Source organism: Acomys russatus, chromosome 8 (assembly GCF_903995435.1).
Source record: "Acomys russatus chromosome 8, mAcoRus1.1, whole genome shotgun sequence".
Lineage (NCBI taxonomy): Eukaryota > Metazoa > Chordata > Mammalia > Rodentia > Muridae > Acomys > Acomys russatus.
Window position 1 is genome coordinate 19,022,562 of NC_067144.1, and position 23,199 is coordinate 19,045,760.

Sequence of the window (23,199 nt, forward strand, 5' to 3'; positions counted from 1 at the left end):
TTTTTTCATTACAGATGATGTCATGAGTTTCTCATCTTTTACAATCAGTAGAGCATTTAAAAATCAACAGAGCAAGAAGACACTCTAAGAAATACAAACAGTTCTGTATAACCTACAATAAGGCACATAGCAAAAATCAATCAATTTCCAAGCAATGATCAGCATAACCTGATTATTATCTCTTAAACAATACTCAGGAAAGTTTAATCATAAATTTCCCCAGGCTAAAGCCATTGTGTTTACATAATTGTCATAGCAACATAACTTGATACTAAATGTCCTTAACACAGAAAAACCTTGACTTACTACCAGGCCCAAACCAATAGGTGTGCTATCCAAACCTAGGCTAAGTGCCAAGGGGTCCTCTATTGTGAACTATCTGTAAAGCATGATGTTCCAAGCCCACCTTCTATTACTTTCAAAGCAGATCCTAAAGAAAGAAGTTTTACTTTTCTACAGCTAACAATATCTAACCAGGTACTGTCATGTCAAAGCCCTAACTTTCTTTCAAGCAGTTTCTGTCTAACTGCTCTCAGTCAGAGCCAAAAGTCTCTCATTGTCTCAAGCCTTTGGCCAGATGCCTTCTTTCCACATTCTCTGTGGAAAAAAGGTTCCAGTGTAAATTTCATTAGGGCTGAGAAATAGACAATTTTAGGAGAAAAAGTAGACTTCAAAAATAGGTTTTAGGAAAAATTGCACCTGGACCGTACATAATATTTAAGGACAGTGATTATCTTTGGAACTTTGTCAAGCAAAGCCTCAGCAGCTGTTCTGGATGTCTAGAGATCATGGTGGCCAGTCAGAGGGTTTTGAAACGTTGTCAAGCAAAGCCTCTACTACTTGTCCTCATATCTGTGACAGGAACCCTTTAGAAGAAAACAGAGTTCTATCTGCAGCTCATTCTCTTTGGCTTTACAGTGTATCTTAGAGATTCTTGCCCCCTAACCCTCAGTAGTGGATGTTGAACCCAAGGCCTCAGACATGCCTCACAAGTGTCTATCACTGAGCTATTCTTTAAGTCCTTTTTGGTGCTCTTTCTTTGTTAACACATACGGATATCTTATTCCTTTTAATAGCTTGTATATTGCTACGTATTTCATTGTGTGGATGAGCCATAATTTCTATCACATCTAGGTTTCCAGTTTGTTGTCAAATATTATATCATATATATGTTTTATATGATTTTGCATATGTTTAGCTATTTCTTAGAGTAAGTAACCTATAGGTAAAATTAGCGTGTCCAGGGCATGAAGAGATGGCTCAGTTGTTAAGAGTATTTGCTATTCTTGCAGAGGACCCAGGTTTGGTACCCAGCACCCATGTGACAGTGCATCTACAGTGTAACTACAGTTCCAGGGAGTCTGACACTCCTTTGTCTTCATTGGCACCAGACACACATGTGGTGCACAGCCATGCAAGCAAAACACACACACACACACACACACACACACACACACACACGAATTAAAAATTTAAACTATCTTGTCAAAGATGATATATATTTTATAGCTTGGATATTACCAAACTGTCATCCAGATGGTTACAATAGACTCCCACTGACAGAGAAAATTTCTCTATACTGTCACTAATGAAGAGCTATTGCCTTTTATTTCATGTTTTTATATGTGTGTATTTTATACATTCATGTATATGTATACATGTGGAAACTAGTGGCCAGTGTCATACCACTATACCCAGCTTCTCATGTGAGCACCAGGAATCCCAGCTCAGGCCCTATATTTTCAGTGACACACCATCCCTCAGTCCAAGCTAAGCATTTTAAGTGCTTATAAATCATTTAGCTTCCTTAGATGAATTGCTTATTCTTTTTCCAGGCCTTCAATCCTAAAACAAGCTTCAAGTTGTGAGGTGTTTAAACTTTATGTTCTTTACTTGGTGGTTGTTGGATTTTGAGTCTTGCTTAGGGATGCCTTTCGTGGTTAAAGATTATATTTCCTCATAAAATTTGTGTTGTTGAATTTTGTTTTGTTGGTATAATTTGTGTTCTTAATACTTTAGTCTACCCAGAATTAATACTTGGGAATGGTATTTGCTAAGGTACCATCATTTTAGATTCAGAAACTAAATCAAATCCTTTTTGACAGAAATTTTCCAATCCTGGAAAGATATTAAATACCAGAGAGTTGTTTTCTTCTAGTTAGAACCGACTTACTTGTTCTTGTTTGTGACGCAAGTACATGTTGTGAAGACAGAGTTGATACTAAAATTTTCACCAAGTAGCCATTAACTTTTCCATCTAATAAGAAAATTACTAGAAGCATAGATTTTTGTGTCCCAACTTTGTTAATGAATCACAAACATGAAGTACCTACAGGTATTTTATTTTAGAAGGTAAACTACAGGAGCAAAGTTATTGTATATGTGTATATATACTTGCATATATATTATTTTGAAAGAAGAGCTGTGAAGATAAAGAAAAAGGAAACATCTAGACATGGTGGTGCATGAGGATTGTCCCAGCACTTGCGAGGCTGAGAAAGGAGAATCCAAGGTTCACACCACAGTGAGCTATAATACTGAATTCCAGGCTAGTCCTGGGAACAGTGGGGCACAGTTTATGATGTCCTAAACAATTCTGCAACTATCTTTCCTAGGCCTGGTGGTGCAGACTTGTAGTCAGTCCTAGCTTCGCAAAAGACTGAGGCAGGAAGATTACAAGTTCAAGGCTAATCTTGGACATTTGATTGAGACTTTGTCTCAAAAATGCAGCCAAATGTTGGTGCTACACACCTTTAATCCCAGTACTGGGTAGGCAGAGCCAGCCTGGTCAATACAGCGAGCTCCACAACAGCCAGGGCTACACAGAGAAACCCTGGCTCAAACAAACAAAAAGTATATTAAAAAATCTGTGGATATAGAAGAAGGCATGTGTCATGGGGGGAGGTGCTAGATTCATAATGGGCCCCCCATCATAGTGTAGTTTTGTAGTGTTGTTTATTTAGATTTTCTGTTTAGTTTGGATTTGAGATAGACTGGTGATGATAGCATTTGTCTTTTTTGGTAGATTTTTTGGATACAGTATCGGACGTATACTGTAAAATGGATTTAGGGTCCTTACACATATCTTCATTGTTTCCTTTAGGCAACTGAGAAGTTTGAATCAGCGCCTCCAAGATCAAGAGAAAACTGTGAAGGCGCCGAGTAACCTTGAATGTAAGTGAAAGAACTTGAAGGGTTGAACTTGAATTCTTTATTATTCTGGAAATGTTGGTGCAGACTAGTGCTTTATCTAAGTGGGGTTTCTCTCTGTATCAACTTTTTAAAATTAGGAGTAACTGTATTGTAATTTAAAAGAGCTGTTGGGTATACTTGTTATCCCAGTGTTTGTGAGGTAGGAGGATTGTCCAAATTTGAGGCCAGCCTGGGCAACATATAGAGGACTAATCCAGCCAGAACTGAATGTGGTAAGACCCTATCTTGAGAAACCAAGTTAATATATGTACATATGTCTTAAATAACCATGTAAATATTCTGCTCGTTGTCTCTACTATATTTTAAGATCTTCTGAAAACTATCTTCCAACAATGTGAACAATGAAATGAAAATCTTTGTACCGGTGTCTTTGTGCACATACATTTTGTAGGAAAGATACTGGTAGAATGACTGAGCCAAAGTGTGTGTATAGTTGTCGATTTGACAGGTAGTGTCAAATGCCCTCCCCTTGTTGTTGTTGTTGTTGTTTTGTTCTGAATGGGGTCTTACTGTGTGGCTCAGGACTCTTAGACTTGGAGGCTCAGATAGTCCTCCCTCCTTGCTCACCTCAGTCACTGGAACCACAGTGAAAACCAAATCGTCTTTATGGATCACAGAGCTTTGTAGAGAAAAACAAATATAAGAACAGATGAGAGTCTCTCTAATGGTTGTCAGAGTTTTTCCTACAGTATAATGTACATGTGATGTTACAAAGAAATACATTGATGCTAGAATTTTTTTCAATATCTGGATGATAAAGCATTCAAAGAGTATGAACAAAATTGAAGAAAATGTTTTTGTAATACAGAAGCATAGTTTTAATGTATAGCTACCTCTTACAGAGCAACCAACAGAGCAAGCACCTTACAAAGAGTTTAACTTCACCACAGTAGTTTATGATCCTTCATTCTGGTTCTGCTGTTAGGGAATGGTGTGGGTAAGAGGAAGCCATACAGGAAGTGGGAGGACCAGAGGTTGGCCCCCCTCTTTTTTTCTGTTTTCTTTTTTCTTTCTTTCTTTTTTCTTTTCTGTTTTTTGTTTATCGAAACAGGGTTTCTCTGTTTTAGCCCTTGTTGTCCTGGAACTCACTCTGTAGATGAGGCTGGCTTCAAACTCACAAAGATCTGCCTTTCTTTACCTCCCAAGTGCTGCAATTAAAGGCCACCATTGCCCAGCCAGAGGCTGCCTTTCTAAGCTTAGCTCTTCGTATATTCACTTAATCATTTACCTAGTGTATTTTTTGTAGAGTGTTTATTGCTGTTTATAATTATTTGTTTACTGACAGCTCCATGAGATGAAGGACCTTGTCTTTGTTGTTCATTGCTGCAGATCCAGATTCTAATAGTGATTCATACACAGTGAGCAGTCACTTAAGACTGCCTTTAGCTAAACAAAATGTTGTCATATGCTGTGATGTAATTGTATTTATTTTTTGAGAATTTTGTACATATATACAATACATTTTCATTATATCCACCCCTCATGCCATACTTGTGACTCCCCCAGGCAGCATATTTCCCTGTCCAACTTAATGCCCCCCTTTTCTTAAAGCCGCTGAGTTGAGTTAGTGTTGCTCCAAAGTGTAGGGCCTTCCACTGCAGCATGGACAACCTACCACTGGCATTTCCCCAAAGAAAGTGACTCATCTCTCAGGATCCATCAACTGCAAATAGCTCCTCAACTAGGGGCCGGGCCTTGCAAGTCCCTCTAGTAAGGGTGAATTTTGACTGGCTTGATTTTGTGCAGGTAACTATAGCTGCTGTGAGTTTATGAGTGTGATGGTCATGCTATGTCCAGAAGATAGCATTCAAAGCACTCATCCCCATCTTCTGGCTTTTCCATTCTTTCTGCCCATCTTCCATGTTCCCAGAGCCTGGGGATGTCCCATTTATGGCTGCTGAGCACTCATGGTCATCTGTTCCCAGGATTGTGGCCAGTTGTGAGTTCTGCATTAAGAAAGCTTCTCTGACCAAGACTGAGAGCGGCACAGATCTATAAATATAAATATTTCGAGGATAGTTTGACAGTATAACTATTTAGCAAAAGAACAGTAAGTTCCCCTAGGGCCTGTGACCTCCCCGGTCATAAGGCTCATGGTATGAATTCCCTCCTGTGCAGCAGGCCTCGGGTCCAATCAGAAATGTCCACACTCTTTAGTGGGCACATCTTGCCTAGCAGGTCAGTATTGTAGCATGCCAGGTCCAGTTCTAGATACAAGTATTGGTGTCTCCATGCCTACCCACCCAGCCAGCAGCCTGCATAGCTCCTTCCAGCCCCGTGAAACATAGGAAGGAAGGTTTCTGGTCAGCTCCAGATCGATTACTCTACACTTTGAAACCAAAGCGTCCATCTTCAGCAGCAGGCTCTTACCATCCTTCTATGGTAGATAACCAAGAGCAGTGGCAGATGCCTCTTGTTTTATGGGCTTTGGAGCCTTTCTGAGCAATAGCTTATAGGGAGGTATTTCCTGGTTTGCACTGAGCTTTTTGGTTAATAACCTATGTCTTCTGTGAGTGGCATTGTCTACCTGTGCAGGCTCCCTCTGCTCAAACTCTTTTTTATTGATTATATTTTAAATTTTGTTTGCAAAGTGTCGGGTTTCCATGTTTTTACATTTACTCTCAGTTTTGGTTAGCCCACTGTGATCCTCTCCTCTTCCATATTCCCCTACCCCATCCCTGCTTAAACCTTTAAGAATTTTCCCTCTTCTTTCATATTCCACAGGCTCTACTATTCCCTCCCTCTGTTCTTATTCCATTCACCTTTTCATGGGCACTTTCTGCCTTCCTGAGCGCCACTGACACTCAAAGTTGAACATAAAATGTAAAATTTGGATCTAGGATCCACATATGATAGAGAAACATGCAGCATTTGCCTTTCTGGGACTGAACTACCTTATTTAATACAATATTGTCTAGTTTTACCTATTTCCCTGCAAATTTCATTTTGCTTTACAGCTAAATAGAATCCCATTGTGTATTCATAACACGGTTTCATTATCCATTCATCAGTTGTGGACAAGTACAAGATTCTCAGTAGTAGAGTAATGGAATAGTTTGGGTATATCCTCAGGAGGTATAACTGGGTCAGAGGGTGATTATATTTTTAGCTTTTTGAGAGATTTCCATACTGATTTCCATAGTAGGGGAACCCATTTATATCAACAGTGGGTCAGTCAATATTCCCGACTCTCCACACCCTTTGCTAGCATTTGCTGACATTTGTTTTCTTGATGATAGTCATTCTGACTGGAGTAAGGTAGAATCTAAAACTAAGGTGGATTAATTTTGCATTTTCCTGCTGGCTAATGATCTTTAGCACTTTAAAAACTATTTATTAGCCATTTGTATTTCTTCTTTTGAGAACTCTATTTAAAGTTCACAGTCTATTTTTAATTGGATTGTTTATTTTCTTGAATTGTTTGTATATTCTAGATATCAATACTTTGTTAGATGTATAGCTGACAAAGATTTTTCAGCCATTCTCTTGGCTGGCTTTTCACTTGATTAATAGTTTCCTTTGCCATAGAGAAGCTTTTTACTTTCACAAGTACTCACTTGTCAGCCATTGGCTTCTGTCCTACTTTTCTTTGTATTGCTGTCATAAAACACCATGACCAAAACCAACTTGGGGAAGGAAAGGATTGATTTGGCTTATACGTCCATGTTACAGTTCATCATCGAAGGAAAGTCAGGGCAGGAACTCAGGGCAGGAACTGGGGGAGAGGCCATGGAAGAATGCTCTTGTAGCTGGGCACAGTGACTCATGCCTGTAATACCAACAGAGGCAAGCAGATTTGTGAGTTCAAGGCCAGCCTGGTCTACAAAGTGCATCTAAGATAGCAGAGGCTATACAGTCTCGGGAGGGGTGGAGAAAGGAAAATAGTTTTAAAAGCTTCATTTTTTATGTAACCCAGGACCACCTACCCAGGGTCTGCACCCCCCAGAGTAGGCTCGGCCCTTCCCACAGCAATAATAAATCAAGAAAATGCTCAGAGGAGGTAATTTCTCAATTGAGGTTTTGGAGTTTGGGTTGGTTTGATGGTAGTTGTCGTTTCTTTCCCAGATGACTGTGGTTTGTGTCAGGTTGACAAAAAATCCAACTAGACTTATTTCCTGAATGACTGTGGCCATACTCAGAAAGTCCTTACCTATTTGAGAATTTTTAATTATACTCCTTACTTTTTCCACCAGCAGTTTCAGTGTTTCAGGCTTTATATTGAGATCCTTGAATCATTTGGAACTGAGTTTTTCCAAAGTAAGAGATAGGAATCTAGTTTTATTCCTCTACTTGTAAACAACCAGCTTTACCAGCACCATTTGTTAAAGGTGCTGTCTTTTCACCAGTGTGTAATGTTGACATCTTGCCAAAAATCAAGTGTCTGTTGTGATAGTTTTTTGTCTATTCCATTGATCTGTGTGTTTGTATGCCAGTACCATGCTGTTTTTATTCCTATACTCTTTACATTGAAATTAGGTATGGCAATACCACTAGCAATATTCTTTTGCTCGAGATGTTTGGTTATCTAAAATCTTTTGTACTTCCACATGAATTTTAATATATATATATATGGTGTTACATATATATTAAATATATTTAATTATATATAATTACAATTGATTATTTTTAATATATATTTTACTATTGGTGAACAGAATGCCATTGGAAGTTTTAAAAAATTTAAGTGTATGGGTGGTTTGCTTGCATATGTATGTGTGTACCATGTGCATGCCTGGTACCCAAAAAGGCCAGAAGAGGGGATTGGATTCCCAGGGATTGGAGGCAGGAAATGGAGCAGAGACCATGGAAAATACTCTTAGAGTTGTGAGCTGCCATGTGGACACTGGGAATCAAAGCTAGGCCCTTTAAAAGAGATGCCAGTGCCACCCGCTCCCTCTGCCAGTGCTCTTATCAGCTGAGATATCTCTCCAGCCCCTAAAATGCTTTTTCTGCTATTTTGTGCATTGTGTTTGTATATGTATGTGGAGGTGCACTTGCTGTGATGTACATGTGGAAGTCAGAGGACAACTTGTGAAAGTCCTTTTCTTTATTTCACCATGTAGGTTCTACGGATTGAACTCGGGTCATCAGGCTTGGCTTGGTAGCAAGTGCTTTTGTCTGCTTGGCCATCTTGCCTGCCCACAGTGAATATGGATTGCATTGACTCTGTAAATAGCCTTTGGTAGGATGACTGTTTTTATAGCATTGATCCTACCACCTCATAAGCAGGGAATCTTTCCCTTTCTAGTGTTGTCACAGATATGGGGACAAGTTGTAGAGGCTTTACTTGACAAAGTTCCAGAGACCTCCAACTGTCCAGCATGATCTCTAGACATCCAGAACAGCTGTTGAGGCTTTGCTTAACAAAGTTCCAAAGATCTCTGGCTGATCACCACTGCCCCCAAATATTATGTATGGCTCAGGGGTAATTATTGCCTTAAAATTACTTTTAAATCTGCTTTTTCTTCTAAAACTGTCTTTCTATTTCTCAGTATGACTGTGAAACCTAATCCAATTCACACAGGGAAACGTCTTTTCTGAACTCTGAACTCTTGTGTTTTGTTTGTTTGTTTTCTTTTTTGTTTGTTTGTTTTTTATTTAACTCTAAGTCTGTAAGCTGGATTTCAATCAAGTCTTCTGTAGAAGAACCAGAAGACTTAGCAGAAACCTGAGCCCTTTGCGAGCTGCATTCTTTAGAACTAAAATCTGGCAGGCCAGGCAATGTTAATTTTTCTTCTCTCAGTCCCTGTTTAATTATTACCTAGAGTGTAAGGTCATTTTCTGGCATGGGTTCATCAGCATGGTTCACAATCCATCTTTTTAATTTTCACCCTACCTTTTGCCATTCTTCCTGGTTTAATGTACCTGACTCTGAGAGCCTTGGGCTTACCTTTTGAATGAACGTTATGAATTCCTTCAGAGAATCAGAATGAAGCACAATACTCTTTGTTTTTAAAGTTTTCTTGAGAATCTGAATATACATGCTCCATTCTTTAGATGCAGTTTTCCCCGATCTGACAGCCCTTTTGTTAGTCTGCAGCACTCTATGAGTGGGAGCCTAGCTCAAAATGCCAAGAAGTAATAATAAATGATGATTGCCCTACCATCAGCTCCACGCTGGGCACCAGCCGACCTGTCCCGCAGACTAGCTCCAGGAACAGTGAACAGGAAAGAAGAGAAAGACCTGGTGGACCCAAGGTAGGGAGAATTGAGCAGGTGGTGAACAGCTGGCTATAATAGGAACCAGCTGTTGTGGTTGAAGAACAGAGGAAAAAAGAAATACTAGACCCAGGCATATGTGGTATAAACTGAAGGTCTTAAAGCCCAGGAGAACTTTATTTTTCTGTTTCTCTCCTGTGCTTACTGTCTGTCTCTATTACTCCTTGGGCCAACCCCAATACTTTATTTAAAATGAAGTTCAATTTTTTTCATTGCAGATTACATCATGATTTTTTTCTCATCTTTTACAATCAATAGGGCATTCAAAAACCAACAAAGCAAGAGAACAGTCTAACAAGGAAATACAAACAGTTCTGTACAACCTACAATAAAGCATACAGCAAAAATGAATCAATTTCCAAGCAATGGTCAGCATAACCTGATTATTATTTCTTAAACAATACTCGGGAAAGTTTAATCCTCAATTACCCCAGGCAAAAGCCATTGTGTTTACGTGATTGTCATAGCAACATAGCTTGACGTAAATGTTCTTTAATAAAGAAAAAACTTGAATTATTCCCAGTCCCAAACCAACAGGTGTGCTATCTAAGCCTAGGCTAACTGTCAAGGGGTCCTCTATTGTGAAATATTTGTAAAGCATGATGTTCTAAGCCCACCTTCTATTGCTCTCAAAGCAGATTCTAAAAAACTTTTCTACAGCTAACAGTTTCTGGCCAGGTACTGTTATGTCAAAGTCCTAACTTTCTTTCAAGCAGTTTCAGCCTGACTGCTCACAGAACAAAAATTCTCTCATTGTCTTAAGCCTTTGGCCAGATGCCTTCTTTTAACATTCTCTGTGAGAAAAAGGTTTCCCTGTGTGAATTTCACTAGGGTTCATAGTCAGTGAGAAATAGAGAAAAAGACAGTTTTAGAAGAAAATGCAGATTTCAAAGTAATTTTAAGGGCAGTGGTGATCAGCCAAAGGTCTCTGGAACTTCGTTAAGCAGAGCCTCTATGCCTTGTTCCCATGTCTGTAACACTTTTCCCCATTTAATATGTTGTCTATATGTTCGTATATGTTCTTTTTAGTTTCTTCATAGCTTAACATGAAGGGGATGTTGGAGTTTGTTAAAAGCCTTCTCCGTGTCTATTAAGATAACCATATGATTTCTGTCCTAAGTTTGTGTTTGATATGTGTATTAATTGATTTATGTGTATTGAACTATCCCTGCACCTGTGGAACAAAGCCAATGATCTTTTTTGACATACTTTAAAATTCTGTTGGCAAAGTATTTTGTTGAGATTTTTGTCTGTACTACTTCTTCAATTTTCTGTTTTGCTGCACATTTGTCTGGTTTGGTATGAGGGTAGTCCTAACTTTGTGAAAAGTTTGATAATATTCTTTTCTTCTCTGTTTTGTACAATAGTGTGAAGTGTTACTATGAGTTCTTTGACACTCTGAGTAGATTCACTAGTGAGTCCATCCGAGCCTTGGCCTGTTTTATTGGGAGATTATAAATTACTGCTTCACTCTGTTTGTAATGGTCTTTGTACATTGTTTATCTCATTGTGGTTTATTTAGTGTCCAGGAACTTATCCATTTCTTTTAGATTTTTCAATTTAGTGGAATGTATCTATTTTTAATAAGACCTAACCGTTTTTTGAATTTCATTGGTATCTGTAGTGATAGCTCTCATTTCAATTTATTTCATTTTATTTTAAGGTAATTTTATCATTTTAGATATTTTTTCCTGTTAGTAAATTAGTCTAAAAGTCTGTCTGTCTTTTCAGTCATCTTTTTGCTTTGTTGATCCTTTGTATTGGTTTGTTTGTTTTGGTGTTTTGTTTCTATCTCATTTCTGCCCTGATTTTAATGATTTCTTTTCTTTTAACTGATTTTGGTTTGGCTTGCTCCTTTCTCCCCCCCACCCCTGGAAGCTATAAGGTATATCACTAAGTTATTTGAATCTTTCTGACTTCTTTTATTTTGGGGGTGGGGGGTCAAAACAGGCCTTGGCTATCCTGGAACTCACTCTGTAGACCAGGCTGACCTCAAAATAGAAATCCACCTGCTTCTGCTGGGATTAAAGCACAGCCTTTAATATACCTTCTTATCTTCATTTTCTAATCTACATTTCTTAATTTAGGCACCTAGTGCTATGAATATCCTTCCCAAGACTCTTTTCATTGTACGGTTTTGGTATGTTATATTTTCATTTTCTTTTGATTCTAGAAATGTTTTTATTTTTATTTTTTGTTGGTTCATGAGTGTGTTGTTTACTCTCCATGAGTTTGTGCATACTCTGCAGCTTCTCTTGTTGATTTGTACTGTTAATCTATTGTGATCTGATGTGATTCTAGGAATTGTTTCAGCCTCTGTATATTTGTTAAGAGTTGCTTTAATCCTAGTATATGATCTGTTTAGCAAACGTTCCATGAGCTGCTGAGGAAACGAGAAATGTGTATTCTGTAGTGTTTGGATGGGGTATTCTGTAGGTATCTGTTAAGTCCATTTGATCTGTGCTACTGTTTAACTTAGCTATTTCTATTTATTTTTTGTCCAGATGACCTGTCGATTTATGAGTGTTGGGTATTGAAGTCAGCCATTGCTATTGCACTGGTGTTCACTTCTGACTTTACATCTTAGTTTTATGAGGTTGGGTACACCTAGGTTCCAGGCATATACACTTAAAATCTTAATTTCCTCTTGATGGATTGTTCCCTTAATCAGCATGAAGTGACCTTTATCATTGTTCACTGGTCTTGAAGTCTATTTTGTCAGGTTAGAACAGTGACACTTGTTTGTTTCCTTGGTGCATTTGTTTATACTTTCTTCCATCCTTCTATCTTCTGTCTTTTGTGGTGAGGTGCATTTCTTGGAGGCAGCATTAGATGATTCCTGCCTTTTGATGATTCAGTCTACTATCTGTGCCTTTTGATTAGGGAATTGGCTCCAAATTGATATTCAGGGTTATTATTGAAAGGTGTGTATTGATAGCTGCATTTTGTTGATTTTTGTCATGTTTATTTTTCTCTTATTATTCTAGCATGCTTTATTCTTTCTTGTGACCTCAAAGTGGAACTGTGTTTTTCTTTGATCAAAGATTATCTCAAGTGTCTTTGTCGAATTTGCTTAGTGATTATAAATTCCTTCTGTCTATTTTTATCATGGAAAATTTTTGCTTTTTAAAAATCAATTATGACAGAAAATTTGATGGGTACATAGTCTGTGTTTGCCATGCTGTTATTCAGAACCTGAAATATATCTTTCCAGGCCCTCCTGGCTTTTGATGTTCAGTTGACAAATCTGTTATTCGGATAGGCCTACCTTGATATATGATGTGGTGTTTTTTTCTTCTGATTGCAGTTTCCTCTTTGTTCTATATATTCAATGTGCTTATTCTATTTTCTTTTCTGTTACTATGATAAAACGCTCCAGCCAAAACCAGTGTCGGGATGGAAAGAATTTACTTGGCCTGCATGCTTCCAAGTCTACCCCATCACTGAAAGAAAAAAGGCAAAGCAGGCACCATTGAAGGAACACTGTTTTCCGACCCATTCTTCTTACAGGGCAGGAGCTTACTGTGTGGTCTATTGTCTCTGCTGTTATTTCTTTCACCAAATTTCAGTGATGAGGCTTGTAGTCTGCTGCCTTACATGGAACAATGCTGTACACCTTTATACCACAGAAACAAGTGTGGTAGTTGTTCGTGCTGATGCCTGACAGTCTTACAAGGGAAAGTATGTGTAAGAATCTATGTAAACCATTGTCTATATAAATGTTTTCCAGAACAGCAACCCAAATTAATAGTGTTTGATTCTGAATGGAGAGCTAGCATGGAGACACATCATTGAGAATTTTTGGCACTTTGGTGTTTTTTGTGGACTTAGAGATATTTACGTTGTACATGTATTATTCATTTGTTTTAAGAGATAAAACAGAGTATGACTTAAACATGAATTAGAGAAGAAAGACATTACTTCTGTCACTTATTTTTAAAATATGCTTAGTACTTATATAACGTTGTTTGTGCATGTTACTATTGAGTGAAATCAGTGAACTCAGCTTTTCTTTTTCTAGACACAGGTATTTTTAAAGTGTGTTTTCAACATTGGGAAATAGCTGTTTGACATGTTTTTATCTTACAGTGTTTTCCGTTCAGTCATTGAACATGTCACTGCAAAATCAACTGCAAGAGTCACTGAAGAGCGAGGAATTACTACAGAGTAAAAATGAAGAGCTCCTAAAAGTGATAGAAAACCAGAGAGATGAAAACAAACAACTTACTACTTTATTTAAAGACAAAGAACAAACTCTCCTGCAAAATAAACAGCAGTTTGACATTGAAATGACAAGAGTGAAAATTGGTATGAACTTGAACTATAGTTACAGTCTTTTTGTCTTTAGAGCAATAAGGAAACTAAAGGGTGTTGTTGTTTGTTTTAGAGTTAGAGGAAGCCCTGGCCAATGAGAAGAACTCTCGGTTTAAATTAGAGACTGCAGAAAAGGAAAACCAGATACTGGGAATGACACTGCGCCAGCGTGATGCTGAGGTTGTGCGACTTAGAGAATTAACCAGGTAAACTTACTTCCTTTGAGTGACCAGGCCTTTTATTAGATGTCTTTATAAACTCCAAACCCACACAGACTGCCTTTCTTCCTCCTTTTTTCCCCTCTTATTTTGTCTTTTTTTTTTCTTTTAATTTCGCTTTGGAAATTCCAGACCTGTTTAAAGGTTTTTGAAACCATGGCGTTGTACATTGTGGGTAACCAACTGGCTCTGATGAAGAACTAGACAGTATGTAGTGACGTAGTTAAGTCCCTGGCTCTGATACCAAAGAGACCTGAGTGGACTCTCAGCTCTGCTACATATTAGCTGAGTAACTTTGTCCATACTTCTTAACCCCTATAAACCTCTGTTGTAAAGTTGGGGCATGAATAGACTTGTCAGAGGGACCACAGACAATTCATGATGTGCATCTACTGTGGTAAGTCCTCACGCCATGTGATATTGGGTAGGTTACTTAACCTCTTTGCCTTTAGCTTTCTTCATTTCATCAGTAATGTGAGGGATTTGGCCACAGCCCCTAAGATGTCTTCATTCTGTACTTAGTCTCTTCCTAAATAAATAAGCCTAATCTTACTTTTTATGCTTTATTTCTTAGAAACATCAGCTTTCTTTTGAGACATTTGGTAATCATTGGATTTTCAAGTAATTTTTAAATAGTTCAGAGAAATTAATGTTTTTTATATTTTATAATATACTAATGTTCAACTGTAGATCTGACTATGCCTTTAATGATCCTATAAGGTTATCATTCCAAATGACTCATTTTTAATTATAAGCTTTTAGATAGATATCTATTATATATAAATTACATGTTGTATATAATGTGCTTAGTTTTATAAATATACTTGACAATAGTACATTAATGTAGAAATTCTGGTTTACTTTAGCAAAACTACCTACTACACTGACTTTTTAAGTCAAAGGTTCAGTTTGCAGCATTGTTCAAGAATAAAGTATTTCTATAACTTAAGAAAAAAGTATGGCCAGGCGTGGTGGTGCACATCTTTAATCCCAGCACTTGGGAGGCAGAGACAGGTGGATCTCTGTGAGTTTGAGGCCAGCCTGGTCTACAAAGTGAGTCCAGGATAGTCAAGGCTACACAGAGAAATCCTGTCTCCAAAAGAAAGAAATAAAGAAGGAAAGAAAGAAAGAATCTTTGCTTTTACTTATGATAGTAGATTTGATATAAACCAAGATCTTTTGTCATATGTTATTTTATTTTTCTGTTGCCAAAGCCTTCCAACACAAATTTTCATACTTGCCTTATGGTGTGTGTGTGTGTGTGTATGTGTGTGTGTGTGTGTGTGGTGTGTGTGTGGTGTGTGTTTGTTTTGTTTTGTTGTGGGCTTTTTTGTTTGTTTGTTTATTTTGTTTTGTTTTTCGAGACAGGGTTTCTTTGTATAGCCTTGGCTGTCCTGGACTCACATTGTAGACCAGGCTGGCCTCGAACTCACAGAGATCCACCTGCCTCTGCCTCCTGAGTGCTGGGATTAAAGGCGTGCGCCACCACGGCCTGGCATTGCCTTACATTCTTTTAAAGGAGAGAGGCAGATAGAAACGAGTTAAAGAGTTGGGTACAACAAACAGTAATTACTGTACTACACTCTCGTTGGCAGAACTTTACAGAACAGTATGGCAAAGCTGCTCTCAGATCTTAGTGTGGACACTGCCAGATGTAAGACGGGGAATAACCTCACGAAGTCACTCCTGAGCGCCTATGATCAACAGCTTCAGCAGGACCCCACCCCTCCTCACACTTCCATAATGAGCTACCTCAATAGACTAGAAACGAATCACAGCCCTGCACACTCAGAGCCATTTAACATTGCAGAAATGACAGAGCCACACAGACTCGGTGAAAATGTGCTGCCCTCACAAGGCCCCAAACATAGTGACATGAGTGCAGTGGATGGGGCCTCTGCACCTGGAGTTGTGTCTGCTGCTGTAGTGGAGGATTCTGACACAGACTGTGAAACTATCACTTTAATAGAAGATGGGTGTAACTTGGACAATACAGTTTATATTCCTTTTGCAAGAAGCACTTCTAAAAAGCATTCGCCGCTCTCTAAGAGACTCTCCCCCGAGGCAAAGATGAGTGCTGCTACAACCCAGCTCATCAGCAGCAATGCACTTGCTTCTAAGAGAGAAAATAAACTAGGTGCGCCTGCAGTTTGTTCCTCACAAAATGGAGCAGAAGATGTGTCTGGAAACCTCTCCAGGCCATATGACACAGAGGACATGCAGCTCCTCAGGAAAATAAAAGAAGCAATTGGTAAGATCCCGGCTGCTGCTGCTACTGCTGCTGCTGAGCACCCAAAGGAGCAGGCCCCACATGGCCCATCAGCCTGTCACAGCTCTGGTGTCCCTGTGAGGGGCAACATTGTCAGTGATGGCAGCTTCCTAAATTCTGACTTGATGTCAGAGTGGAGCATCTCCTCTTTTTCAACATTCACGTCTCATGATGAACAGGACTTCAGAAACGGCCTGGCAGCATTGGATGCCAACATAGCTAGACTGCAGAAGTCCTTAAAGACTGGCCTGCTGGACAAAGGAGTTTGGAAGGAAACTGAATGAGTGCTTCTCAAAAAGTAGGACTTGGCTACATTCATAGTTTATTTTAGGTTTCCTTAGAACACTTTATATTATTAATTATGTATGAAATAATAAATGGAGTAAATTTACTGTTGAAATATTTTAACACCTGAAGCTTATAAAAATAATTTTTTAAAGAAACTAACAATTGCTGAGAGAAGGAAGTTGTAGCTAAGCAAGTGTTGCTGTGCTTTACAGCTTCACAGAGAGAATTAATTATTCACTGTGCAACTGCTGGGCCGTTGGTGGGTACCGAGGGTTTCTGGCTGTCTGGAAGGATGATGGAAAAGGAGTCAGTGTTGTTTAGTTTCCTCTCTGCTCTGGAGTAACTCCTGTTACTTAATGATAGTGTGCTTGTGTATAGGATGCTCTGTGTTACAGACCAGTGCTGCTGCTGAAATGCAAAACATTCCAGAGACAGAAAAGGTGCCAGGGTACCCACCTCATGCAAGGCAGTGATTGGTCCAAGGAAATATCAGTACCCTTAGTTAATATATGCTCCTTAAATCTTGGGCACTTTATTTATGTTTATTCTGATTGTATATTTTAAGACCTTTAAAAATAAAGTCAGACTGATAAGGTAATGCTAACTGGTTGCAACCCTTGCCCACCCCTGCACTAGCTAGGAAACACCATCTGCCTTCCTTCCCTCAACCCCGCCTTCAGGGAGAAAACTCCTGGCTTCCTCACCTTTTCTGGCAACCTACCTGTAATAGAAGTTTTAGTTTCTTTGTAAACTCAGTTATGTTATGTAAGTATGTTTTTGTTTTAATCCCATGTGTACAATTTTAGTTTGGGCTTTAGTACATCCACAGCTGATAATTGCTTCCTGCATTGTGCAGCACGGAGAGGGGTGTGGTCTAGGACTTGGAAGAAGATGAATAGGAGAGCCTGGAGAGAGAAAGTGTGGCATATAGCAGCTTGGAGAGGCCAGAAACAGATGGACAGCGTGATGTCTTGAGATGGAGGGAGACGTTTCAACGCGGCAGCTTGTTATTGATGGACATTGGTATTACCCCAAAAGAACCCATTGACTCTTATCAGCAGGGAGAAGCAAAGAGGTCTGTACCCCCTCTCTCCACTAACCTTTCACTCTTACCGAGGGATAAAGGGTTGGTGGAAGGGAGTTAGAGGCATCAATAACCCAAATAAAAAAGTTTAAAAAACAAGCGTCAATACCCACCCAAGAGTGCTAGCCCAGGGGCACAGCTTCTGACCATATATGGACACAATCCCTACTCCAGGCTGACATGTCATTGCCCCTCACCTAAGGTCTATAAAGCAGCTCTAAGGTCTATAAAGCAGCTCTTGCTTCAGCCCAGACATGCGACTTCCCTGGCCCCACTGCGTGGACAGACGAACCCATCTGGGAGCAATGCCTGCTAAACCTGCATCGATCTGCTTTTAATCTGATCTGATCTATATTTCTGTCAACGAGAGAGAAAAAGCCTATTCCTAACAACCAAGTTTTACCTTAGTAATTTTGGTTTTTAGTAAGAATTATTTGGGTTTGTCTTACTGTCTTTGGAAAGGATGGAGTTTGCAAATCTCGGCAGTGGTGGCAGGTCAACCTCTCTGACCCAGTTCTCCTCATTGTTTAGCTGAGACGTTGTTCTATAATCACCATGAGCTATGTTCCCTCTCTGCCTCTCAGTACCAGCCCTTTGTCCTCTCTTTCCATGTAGCCCCCAACGACCTCAAACCTTAGACCTTCCTGCTTCAGCCCCCGAGTGCTCAACACTAGCAGTTCCTAACTCCCTGCTGTCGTCGCTTTCTGTGCAAACACAGCTTGGCTCTTAGAAGCTAAGGCTTGCACGATCAGTACTCTTGGTGCAGGCCACCTGCCTGGTGTAGTTGAGTTTGGTACTCGGGCAGCCTCTGGCATTCAGTATTCTGCTGGTTCCAACATTTCCTCCTGCTGTCCTTTCATGGTGCTACACCCTCTGAAGGACCCTGCTGTACTACTTAATATACCCAGGCTTTATAGAGAAGTGGTTTTATTATTTGTCTGTGTTTTTTAGGTCTGAATGTATTTAAATGAATTGTAAAATATTTAAAGAGTTGCTCGTTGACATTTTAAGTGTACTTACTTCCAGTATTTGTAAATTAACTTGTTTACTTAATTGGAGGTAACAGCTCTTCACCATTTAAGTTCAGAAACACAATCTAATATAAAGAAGAAAACTGGGTCATCTTTCTGCTCTCCGACATCAACTGTCATTCATAAACACAAGCCAATTCGGGGGCCAGTTGGATGGCTCAGCAGGTAAGGTGCTTGTTGTACAAGCCTGACAACCCAAGTTCAATCCCCAGAACCATCTGAGAGTGGAAGGAGAGAAAACACCCTAGAGTTACCCTCTGACTTCCATATGTGCACCATGGTAAGTCCATGCCCACACACTTAAATGGGTATAAATAAATAAATAAATCTAAAGTAAAGTTTAAAGATTTTTTTAAAAAAATATGGTCATTCTAAAGACATAGGAAAAAATGGTGCTTCTCTTATTGTATGTTGGCAACACTTCGTTTCTGTGATATCAGAATGCATAGGGATTTCACCTCACCAGCAAGCAAGCAACTGGTTCTGCAGAAGCAACCATCCAATCAGTTCAGACACTGTCTCCCCGAAGGTAGTCAAACAGGTTGCCAGGTCAGTGCCAACAGATCGGCACCTGCCTCAGATGTTAGTCACAAGTCCACAATTGACTGACGAGCTATGCGTCAGGGTATCAGGGTTCTTGTGACCCCTTAGTAGACTCTGTGCTGATTAGTTTTGTCAGTTCAGTATAAGCCTAGACATACCTGAGAAGAGGGAATTTATTTTCTTTTTCTGTTTTTCTTCCCCCCCGCCCCCGAGACAAGGTTTCTCTGGGTAGTCCTGGTTGTCCTAGATCTCATTTTGTAGACCGGGCTGGTCTCAAACTCAGAGATCCTCTTGCCTCTGCCTCCCAAGTACTGGGATTAAAGCCATGTACAATCACTCCCTACTAGGAAAAGGAAATCTTAACTGAGAAAATAGCCTCTATGCAAGTCGATAGGGTATTGTCTTGATTAATGATTGATTGGAGGACCCAGTGCATGGCAGGCATTGCAGTCCCTGGGCAGGTGGTCTTGTGTTGTATAAGAAAGCAGGCTGATCAAGCCATGGGGAACAGACAGTAAGCACGATTCCCTGTGGCTTGTGCCTCAGTTTCTGCATTGAGTTCCTGCCCTGACTTCCTTTGGTGATAGATAGTTGAAAGAATAAACCCTTTCCTCCCAACTTGCCTTTGGTCATGTTGTTTTATCACAATAGAAAAGTTTGCTGTTGCATCTCACAGAATTCAAGAAAACACACAGTTTTGTTTTTAAGGATATAAATAGCGAGAAGAGGTGGTTAGAACAATGTCTGGACGAATGCTACCTATAGTTTCTATCCCCATGAAATTGGAGTAGTCTGTCCTCTAGGTATATGGATCTGTTCTTTTTTCTTTTTTTAAGATTTATTTATTATGTATACAAATCTCATTATAGATGGTTGTGAGCCAACATGTGGTTGCTTGGAATTGAACTCATGACCTTTGGAAGAGCAGTCAGTGCTCTTAACCTCTGAGCCATCTCTCCAGCCCTATAGATCTGTTCTTGTTCCACTTCCTACAAGTCACACAGTCCAGCTACCTATAAGTTCTCTCTACCCTGTCCTTCACCGAAGCTTCTTGCCGTGCTCACAGTTGGAAGCATAGACAGCTGTGTAGATCAGTGGTTCTCAGCCTTCCTAATGTTGTGGCCCTTTAACATATATCCTCATCGTGTGGTGACCTCCAACCATGAATTTAGTTTTATTGATTCATGATGAGTGTAATTTTGCTACTGGTGTAGATTGTAATGTAAATATCTGTTTTCCGATGGTCTTAGGGACCCCTATGAAAGGGTGGTTCAACCCCCAAAGGGCTTATGACCCACAGGTTGAGAACTGCTGATACAGGTAAATGGTTGGACAAATACCAAAAACAATAAAAAAAACTAATGCTAATAGACCAAGCCGGGAAGCCCAGCAGGCCTGTTTAAATTCTTGGCTTCTGTACAGCATTCCTCCTCCTGGGTATGACGGGCTGAAATGAGTCTTATGATCTGCCATCAGAGAAAGCAGGTGAGAATTAGATATAGGGGGAAGATTTTTCGTTCTGTGATGCCTTGGGGAAAAATTCCAGTTCTGGTCTGGAGGGGGAAAGAAGCAAGGCAAAACAATAACAACAACAACACCAAAAGCTAGCCAAGGCAACACTTAATGAATATTTTCCCCACACTTTGTTAAATCCTTTACCAGGAATATCGACTTGTTACTAATAATGACGTCTTATTGGTGAGCAGTGTCTTACAGGTTCCAAAGGCCTGCTTCAATCACACGGGAAGCCGGCCCGAGTTTCAAGGCCCACCTTGGTAGAAAAGCATGCAGCCAACTCACAACTAACCAAGTGTGTCGTCAGTGCTCCCCGTGTGGTGATCCCTCAGGGGACTCACAGTGAGAGAATTGCCTTAGATTTTCACTGAAGTCAGAGTCCCATTTCTAAACTGTCAAGGCTTTCAGAGTCTAAGCAGGTAGCCAGGTAGATTTGGATTCTATTGGCACAAATGTTCCCTTCGTTATTCAAGTCCATTAGTTTCTATTCAGACTTGCTTAAGGGTTCTGACAGTAGAGTTCACTTGACATATGAAGCCTCACATTTTCTGCCACGTTTTACAGTTCAACCTGGAGGGAGCTGGGCTTAAATTTACCTAAAGCAGTTGGCCCGAGCAGGACCTCCCAAGGAACTGTCAGGTAGTAGATCTTAGAAACTTCTGTAGAACTTACAAGTTGAGTTTCAAAAAGACTTTGGAAGCCATTTTCATGATTAGAGAGTCTCTTCTATAGTGACGGTGCTTGAGACACCCCATGCACATCCAGTATCCATTTTGCCCAGTGACAAGTTGGTACTGTTTGTGTGTGCCTCTGTTGATCCGTCAACATGCCGGTTCCCGGTCAGCCTTCTCTAGCTTCCATGCTCTAGAGGGCAAGGACTGTGATCACTGTTTCCCTCTCCCAGGGCACTTGACAGCTAGCACATAGGTGTCACACTTAACTAAATTCTTGACAGAAGGGCTCTTGGCATCCTTGGATTTTATTTTATTTTTCCTGGATTTGAGCACCCACAGCAGTTGTTTATTGCTTTATTACACCTAAGTTGCTAGCCTTAGCCTGCTGTTTGGAACTCTTGTTTGTTTGTTTTGTTTTTGTTTTTCTCCTATTATTTTCTGAGGCAAAGTTCAGTGTGCAGGTGTTTACTAGTTTCTTATGTTTTCTTCCTGATATCAACTGTCCTACCTGCTTGAACACATGCGGCCCTACAGGGGTCTTGAGAAGCTAGCTAGCTCTACCCCTTCTTTGTTAGTATAGTGTAGTGCCCAAGACTTCCCTCTAGGATTCATCATATATATTAAATGGGACAACATGGAAATGCTCTGGACTGAGCAGGATCCTGATGGGTGCAGACTGCATGTAGTCACTCCCCCCTCCCCCCGTGTGTGTGTGTGTGTGTGTGTGTGTGTGTGTGTGTCGAGGTCCTCAGGGTTTCCTTTGCTTTATGGAGACACAATATTCTTAAAATTTTTGTCTAGGATGTGACTAGTTAAAACAAGATTCCTGCCTGTCACTTGGCCAGGTTCATCACAAGTCATTATTAAAAGGTACTGTGTTTTTCCCCTGTTGGCACTGGCTTTCAGCGTGAGTCCTCTCAGTTTCCAGACTCCAGTACTGTCTTTGTACCTTCCTGTCATGGAGAGTCTAATGGAGACATGCAGGCCACAGACCGCCAGGAACGTGGCCCTCCTTGAAGCAGGGACATGTTTACATCTAATGAGGAATGCTGTCAGCTGTCCAATAGGAGCACACAGCCACACATGTATTTTCACCCCACCACCCCTTCCAGATTCTCCACTTAGCTGTGACCTTCAGGCCCAGAGAAAAGAGCTGAGAATCAAATGTCTTAAGGCCAGCTGCTCCAATGAAGCAGAGCAGACCCTCTTGGAGGACAGCTTGGGAGGAGAAACTGGTAAAGGAAAAATAATGTTCAAACCCAGAGCTTCAATTAGTGGAGAAAAATAACCTTATTAAGAATGTTATTAATAATTATTATTAATAAAGAAAATAAGTTATTCTTTGTTTTCCTCTGCCACCTTTTTTCCCTCCGTCTTCCTCCTGCCTCCTCTCCTCTTTCCCTCCTCTTTCCTTCCCTCCCCTCCCTTCTCGCCCATCCTTTCCTTTCTCTTCCTCTGTCCCTCTTCCCATGTGTCCCCCCACTGCTGTCTTTCTCTTCTCCCCCTCCTCCTGTAGATCACATGTGCTGTCAGGGAAATGGGGTGGTTGAGACAGGAGATTAAAGCGAGTTGATAAGCACACACTTGACAGAATGTCTCACTGTTTAGACACTGAGCTGTGTTCTACCTCTCCATGTTGTTGTCTGCGAAGCTAGTGATCATTTTGTCACCAGACTCAGTAAGTCTCATAAAAAATTGACAAGACCTTTGTAGGAAAAATAAATGAAGCATTATTCAATATTAATGAATTATAGGTCTCAGTATATAAAGATGGCTACTTGTCAAGTTAACCTATAAATTCAAAGTGATTCTATTAAACCTTTTTTTTTAG

General features: G+C 40.0%; 1 protein-coding gene across 1 annotated transcript in view; it reads left to right on the plus strand.

Moving 5' to 3' along the window:
* Ccdc14 (coiled-coil domain containing 14) overlaps positions 1-17,521 on the plus strand; it is a 43,923-nt gene extending 26,402 nt beyond the window's left edge. Inside the window, exons 10-13 of the mRNA XM_051149855.1 lie at positions 3,104-3,174; positions 13,522-13,740; positions 13,820-13,952; positions 15,560-17,521. Of these exons, the coding sequence (XP_051005812.1) occupies positions 3,104-3,174; positions 13,522-13,740; positions 13,820-13,952; positions 15,560-16,517 (1,381 nt within the window). The 3' untranslated portion in view covers positions 16,518-17,521. The remainder of the gene's footprint in view (positions 1-3,103; positions 3,175-13,521; positions 13,741-13,819; positions 13,953-15,559) is intronic.
* Positions 17,522-23,199: the final 5,678 nt, after the last annotated feature.